This window comes from Urocampus carinirostris, chromosome 3 (genome assembly GCF_059441175.1).
Source record: "Urocampus carinirostris isolate Australia breed hairy pipefish chromosome 3, RoL_Ucar_1.0, whole genome shotgun sequence".
NCBI lineage: Eukaryota > Metazoa > Chordata > Actinopteri > Syngnathiformes > Syngnathidae > Urocampus > Urocampus carinirostris.
The window spans coordinates 50,528,041-50,547,708 of NC_142351.1; the positions used below are offsets into that span (position 1 = coordinate 50,528,041).

Genomic DNA, 19,668 nt, shown 5'->3' on the forward strand with positions numbered 1-19,668 from the left:
CGGGTGCCACCAGACTATACTTTCTAAAGACACACCACGGGAAATTGTGCTCCTGTGACCCTTGGGGTGAAGGGGTCCAACCAACCATAATTAGACTAGCACAGGGTTGTTAAGCTCACTTTAGTTTGGGGGTCACATGGTAGAAAACCATTCTCATGAGGATTAGTATTAGATGGCATAAAAAGTCAAGTCATTTTTATTTGTATAGCCCTTAATCACAGAGCAAAGGGCTGCACAGACTATTATTTCAGACTATTATTACACCATCTCCTGATCTAAAACCTGCTTTAGCTGGAGGGCTGGGGGTCTATACAGAGGCTTACAATAAAATATGATTTAGGGATGTAAGATAGGATTATACAACAATTATTGAGTATTTTTCCCCCTCAATATTTGTTTTCCTTTTACTAAGATTTGATCCCGTGTAGTGTTATCAACTGTGCATTTGTAAACCAAAGGAAGAAAAACAATTGAAAAAAATTCCACTACAGTTTTTTTAACCTAGGGAAACTCATCCAGACTGGGAGGTAACAAAATGACATACAAACACAAATTTAAATGATTGCTTTACTAATTTAAAAGTATTCTGCTTTTTATTTACTTATTGAAATGTTTAACTTTAATTGAAACTTCACTTTTAAATCATGTCTATTATGGAAAGGAGCTAAAGTTTTTTTTAACTTCTGCATAGCGAAATACCATCAGGATGGGTTTCTTCAATGTTCTGTGGTTGATTAAAGGTAGTGAGCAAATACAGCTAACACTAGGTGCTTTGCGAGTGCCGAATAGCTTTGACGACACCCAGTGGACATATCTAGGACTGCAAGTCGTTATCTACGCTCAATTTGCTCCAGTGCTTCTCCCAGCGTTGTCTTGTGGGCCACAAAAAAACGATGTGACTGGCCACGTTTGGCCTGTGGGCCAGGAGTTTGACCCGTTGATTAGAACAAGAATTTGGGCTTTGAGTGACATTTCAGAGTGCTAAAACCTCCAAGGTGAACTTCATTTGACTGCAACCTTTTAATGTACCAATTCTAACAGTAAAATTGTTAACTGCCTAAGTAGGTTTTGCACAATAAGACACTTTGCAACAGATGTCTGATTTCTAATTGCAACTCGCATTAAAAAAACATTTTAGATACTGATGCAAGAAGGTGACATTCGGTCGGAGACCTGACGTTTGCTCAACGGTTTTTATTTGTTTGAAGGGGTTTGCGACATTAAAGGGCCAGTTATGACGTCCGAGCAGCCCATCAAAGCAATCGAAAGTGGAGTTTGTTGACGCCCGATTCGTATCAAAATCAATCGCCTATCACCTGACTTAGAGGCACGCAAGTCAAGTAAGTAACTTTGAAATTCGGTCCCCGAATACAAAAAGGCAGAGATGATCAAAGGTTTAAAACACATATTTTGTTACAAACGGTTGATATGTTTGTGATATATATTCGGTGTCTTGAAATTTCTACCTACCGAGACATGCTACCTATGCCTATTGCACTTGCGTACGCTCACGGCGATTTCCTGGGAATTTGCGAACGTTCGTCCTAATTGTCTTCGTAAGCCGTGATAAATTCAATTTAAAGCGGCGAGTACTTAGGATTTCTATTTCGTCTCATTTGACTTGCACTGCCTTTAAAATACTGTGTCCTGACATAGCTTTTTCAGCCTGCTGCAGTGGCGTCGCCAGACATCAGTCTCTGGGGCGTATTAAATGCATGGGGGGCACAACATCGTTACCCCAACGTTTTTAACCAAACTAACGTGTTTAATTATTCAACCCCTTTTCCTTCCTGTAAAATTCGCCCAAAATCCCAATCGAAGAGCTACCCAAAATAAATTGAATGCTGTTCTTGAACCATTTGAAGAATAGGGACAGTGTTGGTCTCTTTTTAATAGTAAGACTGTGTAAGTAAGAGTGAGTTTTGTTCCACAATCGCTGGAAGTACCTAGAGAAGATCTGTGTGGAGGAGTGGGCCATGATCCCTCCTGCAGTGTCTTCAAACCTGGTGAAAATCTACAGAAAACCTTTGACCTCTGTAATAGCAAACAAAGGCTACTTTACCAAATATTAACATTCATTTTCTCAGGTGTTCAAATACTTATTTGCAGCTATATCACACAAATAAATCGATTAAAAAAAAACGAATGCCTTGTGATTTCTGGATTTATCTCTTTAGTTTTAGTTTCTCATAGTGGACATGCACCTACAATGAAAATGTTAGATCCCTCCATGATTTGTAAGTGGGAGAAATAGCAAAATGGCCGGGTGTTCGAATACTTATTTTATTCACTATGTATTTCTGTAGTATTTTGTAGTATATCCATAATGGAAATTTTGTAGTAAATCTGTAAAGGTATTTTCAAAGTGTTTTAAAAGTACTATTATTGTAGTATTTTTAGAGTATTTCTACAAATGTTTGTAGTATTTCCAAAGTGGAATTTCTGTAGTTTTCGTTTGTATTGTTGTTATATTTCTGTAATTGATTTTTTGTAACATTTATGTTGTAATATTTCTGTAGTCTTATTTTTGGAATATTGTATTACTGTGGTAGTATTTTTGCGGTATTTCTATTTTTTTTCTTTTCAGACTGAAAGCAAAATAGTAGTTTTAAGCACTAAATCTTTATACTAAATATCATGTTAGTAATTTTGTTGTGATTTTGTCGTGGTTCTGTAGTAACTCAGGAGGTAGAGCGCTTGTCTTGGGATCAAGAGGTCCCAGGTTTGATTCCAGGCTCCTCCGTGGTATATGTCGAAGTGTCTTTGGGCAAGACAGTGAATCCCTCATGCCCCCATAAGCAGGCAGCATGGCTGACACACCTATTGTTGTGTGAGTTTGTGTGTGAATGGGTAAATGTGAAGCACATTGTAAAGCACTTTAGGTCTTCATTTACTTGAAAAGTGCGATATAAATGCAGACCATTTACCATTTGGTGACCGATAGGGACAAATTGGGCATCTATGACATTTTGTATTAGTAGTACTTTATTTACTAATATATAGACAGGGTTGGGTAGGGTTACTTTAACTTGATTACTTTCAATTACTTTTGGATTACCCCAATACCAAATATGCTAATAAAAGACAAAAGAAACTAAATATGAATAAAATTACTAAATTTTGTGCAGGCTTGGGGAGCAACAGAACACATGGAACGGCAAAAATGATGTTGGCAAGCTGTTTGGATTTATTTCATTTTGTTTCTGTCGCGTTTTATGTTAGTTTTGCCGGAGATCAAAGAGATCAAAGCCAGGAGAGAAAGCTTACCACGTGTTGTGAGTCACAATTTTATTCATATTTAGTTTCTTTTGTCTTTTATTAGCATATTTGGTATTCGAGTAATCCAGAAGTAATTGAAAGTAATCAAGTTAAAATATCCCTACCCAACCCTGTATATAGATGTCTCTCATTTTGAGCATTTTCGTTTGGTGTGCCGGATATAGCCCGCCGGCCATAGATTGCCGATTTTTTGATTAGTATATAAAATAAGCAATCTTCTGTCACCTACTGGGACGGATGTTATCGGCTGATGACTGGAAGAAATCAAAGGAACTGAAAAATGACATCCTTTTTTTGCAAAGATAAAATTGGTCAATTTTTCGCCGCCCACTAGACAAGGCATCGCGGCACATTAGTGTGCCCTGGCACACTGGTTAAAAAAAACATTGGGTTAAGAGATCTCTAAATCGCGATATAGACAGTGGTCCTTGCAAGACTCCAAAACTTCGCTTGGGGGCGCACTGCTCCTTATTGAATCACTTAGTGGGCGGGACCTGCTGCCATATCTATCCACTAGCCCTTTTAGCTATCGATCGTCGGCGTTTAGCTCGACGGGCTAGCAATGACTGGAAATTTCCTTTCGGGTGTTTACGGCGAGCAGAGGCGACCAGAAATGGATCGAGGGGAAACGCCGTACAAGTAAGCAACCATTTCTTCGTTTTTGATTGCGTCTACAAAATTGAACAGACGCTTTCTTTCGGGGTCGGATGTGTTTTAAAAATGGCTGAGACGAGGCTGCGTTTCCTCTAGCTACCGTTGTACGGGGGTCGTTAGAATGGGAAGACAACACCGCAATTATTTCTTTCAAAGTGTACGATTTTCTAAAGATTCCAACACCGTTTTTAGCGTTTAAAAACTGAATGTCGGGGAAAACGCATTTTCTTCCGTTTCTGCGTCACTGTGACCTGTCTCAGGGATCGCAATATTGCTAGTAATCATTTCGAACTGTCGATGAAACGTGTGATAAATCTTTAAAACCCAGTGAGTTAAATTGGATACATTTGTATGGTATTCAACGTTTTTTCCCGACCATTTTTCGTTTACTATGTGTTCTTTGCTCTGTGCTAATGACAGAAGAGCTCGCGCTGCCTTCACGAGCCCACAAAACCCGTTTATCAAAATAGGAAATACCAGACGCCATCCGCTCGTTTTGTCATGTTTTTAACGGTACCACCCTTTAATTGCGTATGCGTCACACCCATGGCAACAATCCCATTGTGCATGGTGAGTGACACAAGAAAACAAGGTTTTTAATGGCTCCAACTTGAAAAATACAGGATTTCAGAGGCTTTTGCCGTTCAATTTAATGGTAATTGAGAGATTCTCCACGGGCTCCTGAAAGCTTCCTGTTACGTAATAGAAGCCAAGTGGGCGTGCTTCTGATTAAGCCCGTAGACACGCGCTTCCTTCTACACAAAGTGGACGATATAAACGGAGCTCTTGTTCTCCAACATTCAGGGAGTTCGTTTGACAGGCAGATTGAAGCGTGAGGGACAAAGTCGTGATCCTCGTTGAAAAAACGCATTGGTAAGGCGCAATTTATCCTGCGTGTTTGCGTGCACATGTGTTTAAATGTGGATGCTTTAATTCAGATTCCATAGACATGGATGCAAAATAAGACGTTTGCAGTGTTGCATTGTGCCCAATTCCGCTGCGTAACAAAAGAGCACGCCAACTGTCACCCGCGTGCTAATTACTGAGCAAGCGGGTTGCATTTTTAACCCCTGGAAACGTATGAATCGAACAATGTGACGTTTGGGTGCCACATTTGCAAGGCACAAGTGAAGTTAGCTCGCCTGATGTTTACTACGTGGGGTGCGTGGTTAGCCAGGCCACGTGGTGCGTGGAGCACTCGAGAACATGTGGCCACTGTAAACACTGGGTCCGTCCAGCATCCTGCCACAGGCAAGCGTTACAGTAGTTTTATATTTTGGACAAGAATAATGCGCGATTGCTTACGTTTTTAATTAAGGAAAGATTGGACTGCTAACGTTATTTTTTTTATTTTGCGCATTTTCCCCGACTGAGACTTATCCATTGTTTTCCAAATGGGCAATGTGGAAACCCTGCTCTCGCCTAAACTAATTTATACTAGTACTGCACAGAGTCACTCCTGTCTCTTCCCCGAAGAAACCATTTTTTTCTATTAAATACTTATTACGATTTTTTTGTGTAAAGAAAATTATGTCTGACACTGATATCAAACATGTTCCATGCCTCTCCTTTCTCTGACTTGCTCGGTGTTTTTATGATTCTGAGCGGGATTTCAAACACTTAAACCAGTATTAACATTTTGCCAACCCAACACTGGACACGCACCTCTTTCCCCACCAGTGTTGTACAGGTAAGGCATCTAAAACATGTTGAGACTTAAGGTGACCCTAAAGTGTTAACATTAAATATTTTCTCTCTCAAGTATGTGTTTACAATGTCCAATTGAGTTTAATTAGCTCTTAGTCTTTATTTTCCTCTGTTACATTCTGCTTTTAGCAAAGCTGTTCAGGGCGAAATATTAGGTTGTAGGAATAAGCGAAGAGGTTGCTTGTCACCGCGGTTTTGTTTCTATTTGTTAGTGTTGCATGAAAATTGCAAAAATAAGATGGCCTTTTTCCAAAAGGATCTAAAAGCCAACCTAAACCTCTAGAAAGATAAAAAGGGAGTCTTTTTCATCATACCTATTCGTACTTGGTCATGCATCTTGGTTATGATGACAGGCTGCAGTTATGACACAAGCTAGGAGATGGCGGCTGTTAATAAAATATCTCTGTACAGCTCCTTTAAGAACTATCTGACACATTTATATGTAACTATCAATTTATTCAAACATAGCTGTCATGATATTGGTAAGGCAGGATTTTTTTAAAGTAACCCCAGTACTAACAATCATGGAATACTTTTTGTCTTGATGGTTTACTCAAACATTTCAGTAAATGTAATTAGAATGGTAAGTCGTAGTTGTTGGCTTTTCATGGTTACTCTCAGAATGTTGTAATCTGACATTCAATAAAATATCTCCACCCAATAGGGTTCTTGAGACTATAATATTTTAATTTGTTCATATGATCAGTTTTTGCAACACATTATATACTATATCTTCCAAAACCCACTTTAATTAGACTAGTTCATCAATGTATTAGAACAATTTATGTCAGAAAAAATAAGGCATAAATAAATATATTGTAATCACAATCGAGAGCTCAGTACTTTGCTCAAATCCCTTCTTTGTGCCTAAAGCCAATGTGACGGAGAACAAAATATAGTGTCTCCTGTTCTTTATTGTGGAAGCCCACCTTTATTTTAACTCACAGGACTAATCTAGCACCGTCTTCTTTAACCAGTTGTTTTATTGTAATAACATGGAGTGAATCTTGGCAAATAACATGACGTAGGGGCGATGCTCATCTGTGGTGTACCAGATGCCACTTTGAATTGGAGACTGCACTAGTGACTGAGGAGACGTCTGCGAGCTGTGACGCATCATGTTAATGATATGATTCAAACCTCATCGCCACTCGCAAACACCAAAATCCATAACAACAGCGTTTGAGCTTTGTCCCGACACAATGTGCTTTTCGATTTTCATTTGAGCGGCTTATCTGTCAGTGAGTCGAGGTAAGAAGCTAAAGGTCGTAGTTCACCTGACGGGTTGACAGTGCCTGAAAACTCACCTAAACCTCACATTCACCGCCCCACCACTCCTTTGTCTTCTTGCTCCTCTCTTTGTCTGTCCTACACACACATTTACACACACACTCACACAAGCTAGTGTCTCATTAATTAAACTCCCATCTGCTCCATATGTAACATCCCAATTAGAGGGATTGACCCTTGACTCCACCTGTCTAAATCTAATATGAGAAATAGTGCTAAAACTACCGTATTTTCATCACTGAAAGGTGCACTGGATTATGAGGCGCAGGAAATTCAGACTACAGTCGGAGATTCCCTATGACGAAAACCACAAAACATTGTTTGCACTGGGAATCAAACCCGAGCAGTGGCTGTCAGACTGCTGACACTCTACCACCAGTAGTACAGATGACAGACTAAAGGCATTCGAGCTTATCACGTTCTCAACGTTAACAACTTTGATTTGCATAGTGAATTCTGATTGGGCCTGACGGTGCCCATCCCGCTCCAGGCCATTTTTGCGGTATGGGTTTATCCCCTACAACGAACAAATAATACTGGTTTCCACATACCACAAAACTTTGTATGGGAATGCATACCTTGTAATTACTGTAAACATTTTGATTTTATCCACCTATTCTGCAACATTTATGGTGCACTGTCAAGTTTCAGCCCATATTGGGGGTTTAAGGTGGTCTCTTAGTCCGGAAAATACGGTCCACTTGACAGTTATAGATGTCCACCATTTAAGATTTGCTTGTTTTGTCCACACAGGGTCTGAACTGGTTTGTCAGCCTTGGGAATTTTTTTGGGTCCCACCCCTCAAGAGTTCTCTGAACCTCGACTGGCCATGATAATCTAAAGAAAGGGAGGTGCTGCGTCTGTGCTTCCTAGAAGGGACCAAGAGCAAAGAGAAGCACTTTTCTGAGCTCAATTCGAACATGTCTCAAAATCGAGATCTGGTTGTTTTTTACATTACCTATAAACTCTCTCAGAGAAACTACCCAATTGACCACTTAGAATTTAGGCAACCATTGAACAGGACTGATGGGGGAGAGGGAACCTCAGGCGAAGAGCAGCGGGTATCGACACACACTAATGGGACTACGAACGGTACCAGTCCCTCGGCGTCGCCGCTGCGGGAGTCCGCAAACCTGGACGCAGTAAAAGAGGCCCTGCGGGACTCGGCCAACGAGTTTGAGCTTCGCTACTCGCACGCCTTCAGCGACCTGGACCAACAGCTCCACATCACGCCAGCTACCGCCTACCAGAGCTTCGAGAACGTTGTGGACGAAGTTTTCCATGACGACATCAACTGGGGCCGCATTGTAGGGCTTTTCGCGTTTGGCGGCGCGCTATGCGTCGAGTGCATGGAGAAGGAGATGTGCCCTCTGGTAGTCAGGATCATCGAGTGGATGACTGTATATCTGGACAACCATCTACAGCCCTGGATAGATAGCCAAGGAGGATGGGTGAGTCTTTGCTTACATTTCACTTCTTAAGGCAGGCATGTCATGTTTCTTAGTATGTCAAAAAAAGAAGTGAGTCTCCCGGTCATTTATTTCAAAAGTTGTGATCTTTAAAATAAATGCAAACAAGATGCTCCCTCTGGCCACTAGAGGTCGTACATTTGTAAAAGAGCTGACCTCCTTCACTGCTGAAACAAATTTTGTATTTTTTTTCATTATCATCATCATCATTTCATTCAAAGCTCAATATTTGGAGTTGATATTATTTTACTGACCCAGAACACCTGAGAACAGAAAGTCCGGATTTGTTCCAGTGCTGAACTGAATTTTACATCCCTGCTCTAAGAGCTCCAATGACATTCTTTGCTGCTTAGCTTTAAAATGAAGTTTGCATGCAACTGTGTAAATTACTTTTTGTCACAGCAATTAACCTCAAACCTTATTCACATAAGGTTTGAGGTTAGTCTTTTAAACGGTTAGACTTATTTAAAATCTTTCGAGAAATGCTTTGACACATAAAAACACGACGATTTTATACTGTAGTACCAATGATCATGATGAACAAAGGGTTTTTATTGTGACATAGATGATTGGTCACCATCACAGGCTAATATTATCGACCATTATTTTTGGATAAACTTTACTGTGATTAGAATATACTTGCTTGTGTTATCTACATTTCTGATCTCTCAGCAGTGTTCCATCTTCGGTATCACTTTATGATCCGACAGGCCTTTTCTAATCATTTAAATTGTCCCTAGGTGTGAGTGAGTGAGCGAGTGAGTTGTCTGTCTCTGAGTTGGCCACTAACTCCAGCGCCCCCGCAACCCTACTGAGGATAAGCGGTGGCGATGATGGATAGATGGGTGTATGTCATTCTTTTTTTGCGTGAGAATTAAATAAATAAGTATTTAAAATTTAGCATATAGTAACATGTTAGTCAGTAAATGCTTGTAAAATATGTTTTGAAGTTATTGTATTTATTACTTTTTTGTAATTTATTTCTCAGGTTTTGTTTTTTTGTTTTTTTGCCTGGATTTTCACATTTTTGGATTTTGGTTTTGTCACCAAATGAATTTTGGTGCATCCCGGTTAAAGAATAAATGCATATGGTTATGCAGTGCCATACAAGATGAAAAAGCGACTGGTTGGCAAAAGTTTGACAATTTTAATTATGCTTTGTGATCGTAATACCATTAGTGTTTATGATGTAGAGCATATCTGAAAGCCATAATCATTAAGTACTAAACATTTGAAACCGAAAACACACATTCAGACGTCAGAACTTGTTCTTGAATTATCCCAAAGTTCTGACTTGTGTTAGAACACAACACACAGAACATTACTGGTAGCTCTGCTCTTGAGGCTGTGTTTTCATTGATCGAGCGTCTCCCTTCCTTCCTGGTGAGAAACTACCGTATTCATTAGTGAATAACGTGCATTTTCTTTAACCTTAACAAAGAACGGTAAGTTTCTGCTAAGGAAAAAATTAAACAAATTTTTATACAGATTTGTAATTAAAAAAAAATGGAGGTACATGTTATGCACGAGAGGACGTTATACTCAAATACTTAATTATAAGAAATGCATCAACATTACGTTAAAGGTCAGAGCTAGTCCAGCTCGGTAGCCTAGAAGGTAGGGCGCCCGCTCCGAGACTGGGAGGTCGCCGGTTCAAGCTTCGGCCGAGTCATACCTAAGACTTACAACATAGGTACTCATTACCTCCCTGCTTGGCGCTCAGCATTAAGGGTTGGAATTTGGGGGTTTGGTCACCTAATGACTAAAATGGCTGCGCATTTTTTGGCTGCGGCTGCATCGGCTCGCTACAGTTTAACTGTACGGGTCAGGTGTATCGACATTTCGTTCTGTGTGCATGGTTACAAAGAATGACAATAAAAGTAAATTCTATTCTAGTCGTATTGATGTCTGTAGTATGGGGTGAAAGGGCTTAAAATCAAGCTACTTGATAGTTCCATCCATCTATTATCTGCACCGCTTATCCTCAGTAGGGTCGCGGGGTGCTGGAGCCCATCCAAGCTATCTTCGGGCAGGGGACACCCTGAAATGGTTGCCAGCCAGTTGCGGGGCATACTTCATATGTCCATGACAATACCCTCAAAATCTTGTAAGTATGGAAAGGGTTTAAGATTAAGACACTTTAAAACTAGACATCATCAGACTAGAAATCTTGATTGTAAGTACTGTATTCACACTACCATAAGGAGCACATGAAAGTCTCAGAGTTTCTTAAAATGTGCGGTGCGCCCTATCATGTAGTGTGCCCTGTGTATCATGTAAAGTAGCAGACAACACCAGCTCTGTGGTCTTAGGATTGGGCGTCCGAGCCTGGGTGCCTTGGCCGAGTCAAGACTTACAACAATTTTGGGTGAAATATCATGTTTTTGTGAGTTTGTTGACATTTCCAACTAAATGCAACTTGTATGTGGTCTTCAGTTACTTTTATGCCTTCTCCCATGTCAACGCCACAAGTTTCCCACAAGCAGAAGAGGACACATGACGTCACACCCAATACATTGTTTGGAGAAGCATTAATGAATGCTAACGTCGTAGCGTATCTTGCTGAAAGTAGTACTTTTGAAAGTTATTGTTATCGTCTTGGTGCTTTTGTTTCACGAAACGGTGTCATTTTTTTGCCAGGGAAACGGTGGTGCAGAAACTTTCAGCAGATTATAATGAAAAAGAATTGATTGTTGGGGCTTGGGCTAACATTTCTGCCGTGACTGTTGTCTGATCTTGCGGAAAGTGACTCTGAACGTAAAAAAGTGAATCCTTTAATTAAAGAAACCGAGTACAAGGATTTTGAGTTATATTATGGATTACTGGTCAAAAATGTAAGTGCCAGACTTTTGCACAGCTCTAGTTTTTAAAAAAAATATTTTTGACATTTTGTTTTACTGATGTGTTATCCTTTGTAATTAATACTTGAATGAACCCCAACGAAACTGTTTCGCCTCCGTGTAAGCTTGTCTGTGTTGCTGTAACGTGTCCGCAAGCAAAGGGCTCCCGCGCCCTATCATTGCGCCCTGCTTAGAGTTAAATACAGAAATGGAACTAGCTACTCGGTGCACAAGAGGAAGTGCACCCTATGGTCGTGAAAATAGGGTATTATTAAAGATGCACAATTACCATGTTTGCTTGGACTCTTAACTGATCCTCAATCAAGTAGTTGAACGCAAGACTCAGGGTTACGAAATGTAATTAAGTACTCCTGACTTTCTCAATTTTATTCAGGATGATATCAAGTGCAACAATTAGTCATATATGTGGTTTAAGTGAATGCGATTATTTATTTATTCATTTATATGGCCTATTTTCGTATCCATTGCCTTGTGGTTGTGACTTTGCCGAGAAAAGGGTCATGAGTAACTGAAGACAACATTTGAAATGGGGTCGACGGGTGTAGGTTGTGCACACAGTTGTCAAATACCTGATTTTGTTTTTGGTCAGCAACTGGCTCAGCTGTTTGCTAATCTAATTGAGCTACAACAAGGTGGTCAATGAATGCAGAAGTCTAACCAGCGTCATTGGGACTTGGAGCCGATGGCTCGCCTAGGGACTGAGTTTTCTCATCACAGGGTGGGGATGATTGCAGATAGCCTTTTGTTTTACTCCGGCCACTTGATTGGTTCTTGTTCATGTTTTTTTCCACTGGCCACTCTGTCCATGTTCTCCTCCTTTGCCCCGGCCCTTCCTTTAGTGTGCATGTGTTCATGGCATCCGACTGCACATATAAGCGATGTTTTTCTCGCAACGGGTTTTCTAGAATCAGGCTGGTCCCGTCCAGTTTGACCCGTAGTTGCCCGTGGTGCTCTGCTGGACCGTTAAGGTCAGCTTTTCCTTTGTGCCAACCGTTTGATGCTATGAAAAATGGTGGCCAAAGGGAGGGGCTGTTGTTTATGTCCACTCCGGTGGTCTATAGCGGCAGGTTAAAGGCTGGCGCTATGGTAACCGACATCTAAGTAACTGCACAGCACACCTAAAGGGAAATCTCACTAGACTAGCTACAGCTTTTGTCTGTTTGCTCTGCTAGACACTTTGAAACCAGGATGAAGGATACAACTAGGGATCCGGTGTCTTTGTGTAATGTGTGGCTGTATACTGAGCCACATGCATGGTGGCCAGTCAAGTTTTAAAAATAAAATTGTTGAATGTAAAAATAGTTGAATGTGCTCCATTTCTGGATGCTGGCTGAGATCTTGGTCACCGCTGGTGCTTAGAATGGTAGTTTGCTTTTCCCAATTAGGGGTGCAACCATAATTGTTTTAATATTAGAATAATCAGGTAAATATTTTTTTCTTAGTCCCGCACAAGGCTCGACTGTACAACCGTTAGCTTTAAATATTTGGGCAGCACTGAGCTTCTGCCATCATGCGCAAGGTCTATTTTGCAAGTAATCTTTTTATTGCTATTTTTTTAGACTACCATTGCCATTTCGATGCATTTTTTAATTTTTAAAAGAAAAGTGCATTTTCAGTGCTATTTTTTTTCTGTGAGTACTTAACTCTCCTGTTGTCCTCTGGTTAACATGACCGGCCACTTGTGTTGTTAAAAACCCACAGAAATCCCCTTAAATTATATTTTGTTTACCTTCTTATTGTTATGACTTTTCCTAAATTGGTGCCAACAATAGTGAAATGTAATGTTGTTTTTATTGATGTCCATGTATGTTGTATAAAAATGGTCAATATAATGACAACATGAGGCTCAATCACATTGACATGCTTTAACCTTAAGAACCCCGCGCTCTCTTTTAATCTTTGTTATGGTTGCTGTTTGCTTACACGATGCTCACATGTGGATGTCTGGCATAGTGTTGTGCTTTGGAATTTTGCCTCGCCTTTATTGGCTAGTGCTCTTAAAACTTGCCTCTTATTGGCCGGCGCCTATAAAACCCGAACTATGTGACAATATGGATGGCCAAACACTCCATCATTCACAAACCTGGAACAATAAATCCTTGAAACAAATGCAGTGTCTTGAGATTACACAATCACACAACATCACATAGAAATATCGATTAGATTTCTGGTAATCGTGCAGACCTTCGGCTTGGCTTATTTTTAATTTTTTATTTCAGATTGTGAGTTTCTAACAAGTTATGTCAAGGCAGGGGTTGAATTTACAAATGCTCAATCACACTAACCCAATACCACTAGTTGAAAAGCAGATCACCAAGGAATTGGTTATGATGGTAGTCTTTATTTCACAGGGAAAATGTACTCGTGGTTTCACATACTAAAGTGATTCGTATGAGGATTTTAGATGTTTGTAGATTTCCCCTAATATCCCCTATTGATCTCCTTGACACATTTCAATAGATCAATTTTAAGACCTTGCTTGATTGAAATATCGAAATCCTTAGAATAGCAGCAGTGAATAATCCTCATTCCCGCTTGTCCTTAATAAAAGCAGACGGACTAATGTTAAATAAAATAAAATATCTTTTGACATCTGCATTTAAATTGGTAAACATTTTTTCGGCATATTGCGGGCCAAACAACACCTTTTAAAAAATGTTTTTGTAGTCTGTCATTTTAATGCTTTGAGAAATGCATTGCATTCTATGCTTTCTAGAGTGTGCAAAGAGCCTAAAACACGGGTCGGGAAATTTTTTGACTCAAAAAGCCATAACGGCAAAATATTTAAGATTTTTTATGAGAGCCATATCGTATATTTCCAGACAAATTTCTGAGAAACTGCTTAACCCACTCTCCAGACAAAATCCAATTGTTCAATGCCTTTTATTTCACTGTGTGACGTTAGTTGATTTGCTAACATTTATGAAATAAGAATATTGCCAGAGCCTGTGTCCCATATGAACAAATATATCACTTGTATCCCTCCAGTAATTATTCAAGATTGTTGAGGCTCACTTTGATTCATTTTTTTTCCATAAATAACGGTATTAAAACAAGATCTAAGAAGAGTATTTTGTAAAAATGTCACAAAACACTGCAATCGAGGATAGCATTGTATTACCAGCTCAGTAGCCTAGATGGTAAGGCGCCCGCTTTGAGACTGGGAGGTCGCTGGTTCGCGCCTCGGCCGAGTCATACCTAAGACTTATAACATTGGTAAAATGGCGGCGCCCTCTGTTGGCTGCGGCTGCATCGGCTCGCTACAACGGGTCAGGTGTATCGACATTTCGTCCTGTGTACATTGTTACAGAGAATGACAATACAAAGGAAATTATTATTATTATTATTATTATTATTATTATTATTATTATATAGCCTTGGTGCAGACGACGTGGGGCAGACAGAAGTGTGCTGTATGTATAGCTCAAACCAACTCTATTGCTCTGTGTGCTTAGCTGGTGTTTCTGTCTGTTAAGTTTTTTTCTGTGGGGATTTATCATTGTCAACAGTGAACATAAATTGTTAAATGAGCTTCCATATAAATTATATCTTCATGCGGTACAACCAAAACTGGGTCTGGAGTGACACATTGACTGTAAAATGTAGTGGGGGGGGGGATGTTTTTTATTTACTGGACCGACTCCGTGCTCATCAGATAAAAGCTATAGATGAAATATGCATGAGTATGATTTTATCTCTGATCCACATGTCCTCAATGAAAATATATGGCTTATAACCATAGGTTCCCGACCACCAGTCTAAAAGCTCAGTAAACAAGAACAGGAATGGCCAATGTCATTATCAAGCCAAAATACAACCTTTTCAAGCATTTTAAATGACTTAATAACCTCATCTCAGCCTAGCTTTCCTGTTGTGTTCATTTTGAGTTGGTCCTAGCAAATGTCTTGTGCCTTTCAAGCGTGTCAAACTCTGATTTGAATACCAAATTCTGTTAAGTATTTCAGATTATCAAATTTTTGAGCAATAGCTTGACAAAATCCTTGCTTGGTTTGACATCAAGGGCAAAATTGATCTGTTTTACTGGGGGTGTTTTGTATCTCTCATGATTGTTTAACCATAGTTTTGATAAACTAATGATATAAAAACAGTCAGCACTCAAGTCACTGTCGCAGTGGTGTCCTGTTTTCGTTTCAGTTTATTTTGGATGGGAGAAGTGAATGAGCGTCTTTTAAAAAGTTGAATGGCTCAGCGTGTTTTCACTTCTCCCGGCTTTAGGCGGATGATGCCACTTTGCCACTTCCTTTAAGCATCCACATCCACCTTGGGTAACTTGTTATTGCACGAAAAAGAGAACATGCAAGCGTGACAATTCTTGGTTGTTCATGAGCACATGACCTTACAGATGGAAACTTGAGTCTGTGCTTAGCCACCAGAGTATTGCCGCATAATCGCATTTTTGCGTTTAAATCCGTCTCAACAGACTCTCACTTTTTTTTTTTTTTTTGCAGTCTCCGAGTGCTTCAAGTCAAAAGCCCATAGGTTCCCCAAAAGGCACCCGCTGTAAAATAAGATACGTTTCCCTTCATTTTCCCTCCCACCTACTCGAAGGGATATGCCGCCGGCATATGTTGAATTATAGCCAAGAGGCAGGTATGCCTCCCAGTCCTCAGTGGTAGCTGATGAAACATTTGTATATTTTGCAACACCTAGGGCACCTCTATATCCCTTTCTGATAGACTCTGAAAGTAATAATTTGGGTATGGGAAAAGTGAAATGACCCGTGGATTTGAATTTAGTATAAACAAATCTGTGTTAAATTGTCTTTATTTTAATGGATAACAATATAGTTAACTATGTTCACAACAAATGTAGACAATGCACTCCAGGATAACGCATGATAGATTTGGAACTGAAAAACAAGATAAAAAGGGAGGATAAATAGACAAAAAGTATTTACTGGGTAGTGCCTGGCGAATGGCCGAAGTTGTAAGTGCATCGGGACAATGGTGCAAAGAAAAATGACACAACTATTTTTTCCCCCCTTTTCAAAATATAGGTTGTGGACACAGCTAATAGTAACAATAGAGAGAACTATTTTTTTTTGTCAACTTTGGCTATTTTATTACATTGGCAAAATCAATTATGGAAAAAAAACCTTGATGAATCCTGCAAAATGCTTTGTTATTGTGGGTGGCATTTATTTTATGTATAAAATAAAGCAAAAGCAGGCAATATGTTTTCTATGGATAGTAATCTTACTCAAGTAAATGTCCATTTTATTGATGAAACATTTAATCAATGTGTTGCAAAGCAAACATTTGGCTATGGGTTTTATCAGAGGGTGAGTTAACTTTGTTTGGATACCAAATTTTGTATCTCAAATCATAGGAACTCAAATATTTAACTGCATAGACAATAAATGGCAAAAATCAAGAGGGACCAATGTGATGAAAATTGTTCAGTACTAACTCAAAACTAGTCAAACTATTGCTTGCGCAACTTCATAATAATAAAAGCCAATTATCACTGCAATGTTGAAATGTATACCGTATTTTCCGCACTATAAGGCGCACCGGGTTATAGGGCGCACCCCGAAAAAATAGTTTTTGGTCCTATTTTTGACATAGATAAGACGCACCGGATTATAAGGCGCTACAATGGGAACGTGGACAAAACAGTCAGATAGTTCAGTCCAACTTATTACCCCCTTAACATTCCCAAAGCTTGCAAAGAAGCAAATACGTGTCGAGAACACGTGCGGATGCGGTGTCCATAAGATGTCACTCAAATGCATCGTTCCATCATTCGGAAGGTTAAAGTCTTGGGATTCAATAAATGCTAACCATTTCTTAGTATCTATTTTCTTTTTTCGCTCGCAACTTTACTGTGCATATGACAATAAACACTTGGAATTGAGTTTAATTTAAAAATAGACACTCCATTCCATCCATTATCTGCACCGCTTATCACAGAAACATTGAGTTCAGTCTGAAACAAGATACAGGGACCATATAAAACCCGAAGTAGCTCAACGAAGTCGTTGTGTTCATAATAATGTGCAGCCAATGTCCTCTTATATCCGTGAGGGTAGTAAATCCAGGAGAATAAAATAATTTCAAATACAGAATAGAAAAAAATGCTTTCTCTATGCCGTCAGCCACGTGCCATAAACATTCATCTTTTTTGGCCAATTGCAGGCTTTGTGTTGCCGTTTAAGCCAATGCCAGCCTGTAAATGATAAAAAGGATCCGCCCCTTGACCTCCGAATAACTTTAGCCAATAGTGATCGATTCAAATGATGATTGACACATTGGTTAGCCAATGAAACGCCGGTAAATAAATCCCAGCATACACCATTGTTTTGGCCAATTGCAGGCTTTGTGTTGCCGTTTAAGCCAATGCCAGCCTGTAAATGATAAAAAGGATCCGCCCCTTGACCTCCGAATAACTTTAGCCAATAGTGATCGATTCAAATGATGATTGACACATTGGTTAGCCAATGAAACGCCGGTAAATAAATCCCAGCATACACCGTTGTTTTGGCCAATTGCAGGCTTTGTGTTGCCGTTTAAGCCAATGCCAGCCTTTAAATGACAAAAAGGATCCGCCCCTTGACCTCCGAATAACTTTAGCCAATAGTGATCGATTCAAATGATGATTGACACATTGGTTAGCCAATTAAACGCCGGTAAATAAATCCCAGCATACACCGCGTACTACTTGGCATTCGGGGGAAAATCTAGTCGGCGGCTGCAAGTTAAGTTGGAAAACTTTGCAATTTTAAAATTGATCCATAAATAAGGCGCACTGTATTATAAGGCGCATGGTCTGCTTTTGAAAAAAATAAAGGCTTTTAGGTGCGCCTTATAGTGCACACATGTGTATAAAAAGATTTTTAAGTTTGTATAATTGATTAGCAACATTTTTCTTACACCCATCGCAAAATCAGATATTTTCTTTGGTATCAACATTGTTTACATCTTGATCCGTCACAGTTGAGACTTGAACTGAATCACTCTCTTTAAACTAGGCTTTAGCTCACAAGAACTAATTTCCCCTGAACATTCGGAGTAAAAGATTTATTTTGAATAGCAATGAAATGTAGCCGACGTGGGCCTTCATGTTTTCAGAAAGCCAAGAATAAAATACTTGCATAGGGACATGTTTCTTTGCAATGTAACTGCAACAACCTCAATATTTATGTGGAAGGAACTAGTCTATACTTTGATCTTCAGACCTATTCTTTTGAGGACTGGTTCTGTTAACTTGGGATTTAGACTTGACGCCTACAGAGAAATTGCCAAAGGTGTCTGGTCCTGCTGTGCAGACTATAGGGCACACCTCAATGTTATTGTGCCCCTGCCAGCCTTGCAAACTACCCCGTTGGTGCTTATTTTGGAGGCTGCACTGGCTGAGATAGTGCCATATTAGCTGCTCCTGATAGGAGATAAATATTCTGGGCCTGAGCTGCGACCAAGTAAAGTGCTGGAGTAAAAGGCTATATATTGCCAGATAATAGACAGACTGGGGATGAGGCGGCACTGCCATCGACCTTAATAACACTGTTACCAGCCGAGGGGGCGATGGAAGTGATTACTCTGTGGAGACCAGGCTGCCTCAGGGTCAGGGTACAGCCGTATTACCAATTAGGGAAGAATAATATCTTAACTTACTATAGAGAGAAACAATTTTCCCCCCTCCGCAGGCAGACATAAAAGTCAATCTGGTCTGGAGAAGCTTGACTCTGGCTTTGTATGGCTTTAATGCCTGGTGACGAAACATAAGGGGAAATGATGTGGGAAGACTCCATTAGTCCAGTTGTTACACTCTACTATCTAGGTAAAAAAAACATTTATGTTGGTATTAAATTTATGCTTCTTTTACTACCGGATATAATTGGCATTTTAAAGGAAGATTTATATGTTTGTTCCACTTGGGGGTATTTTAGTTGATCGGACCAATGAAAATTCTATTGCAAGGATATTCTGTTCTGCATTAATGAATGTCATGTTGATGACGCATATTGAACTAAAGCTAACTTTAAAGTTGGTTAAGTTTTGCTGGCCTGGGTATAAACTTTATAGTTAGTTTCCCCTTCTTAACTAATGATTGTGTGACATTTTCAGGATCAGTTATGGCACAAATTAAACACGATGAGGTTCAGTACCTGCTGTCTTCTTGAACAATGTATTTTCTTCATGTCATATAGCCTTTTGAAGGTTACCATTCCTTGCACAATGTACTGATGTGGTTTGGCCTTGAGGCGACCCATGTGAAAATAGGAGTGTCTGATGGCTGGATGAACAATGCTGTTACAGAGCCTTAATATGTGATTCCTTGAGACTCTTTGTGATTAAGGGCTATACAAATAAACATGACTTGACTTCGGCAAATATGACTCTAAATCTTTGTACCTTGTAAAAAGGTACTGGTATCATCTTTGCGCC

At 39.7% G+C, this 19,668-nt stretch overlaps 1 protein-coding gene across 3 annotated transcripts in view; it reads left to right on the forward strand.

Annotated features, from left to right (window-relative positions):
- The first annotated feature begins 1,210 nt into the window (after window positions 1-1,210).
- The window catches only part of bcl2l1 (BCL2 like 1), a 37,936-nt gene continuing 19,478 nt past the window's right edge, over window positions 1,211-19,668 (forward strand). Inside the window, exons 1-3 of one of the 3 annotated variants that reach the window (XM_088332281.1) lie at window positions 3,785-3,918; window positions 4,738-4,806; window positions 7,684-8,381. In XM_088332281.1, the coding sequence (XP_088188407.1) occupies window positions 7,851-8,381 (531 nt within the window). In that variant the 5' untranslated portion in view covers window positions 3,785-3,918; window positions 4,738-4,806; window positions 7,684-7,850. Of the gene's footprint in view, window positions 1,341-3,751; window positions 3,919-4,737; window positions 4,807-7,683; window positions 8,382-19,668 lie in introns of those variants that run through there. The other 2 variants (XM_088332282.1, XM_088332280.1) reach the window with 2 other exon arrangements.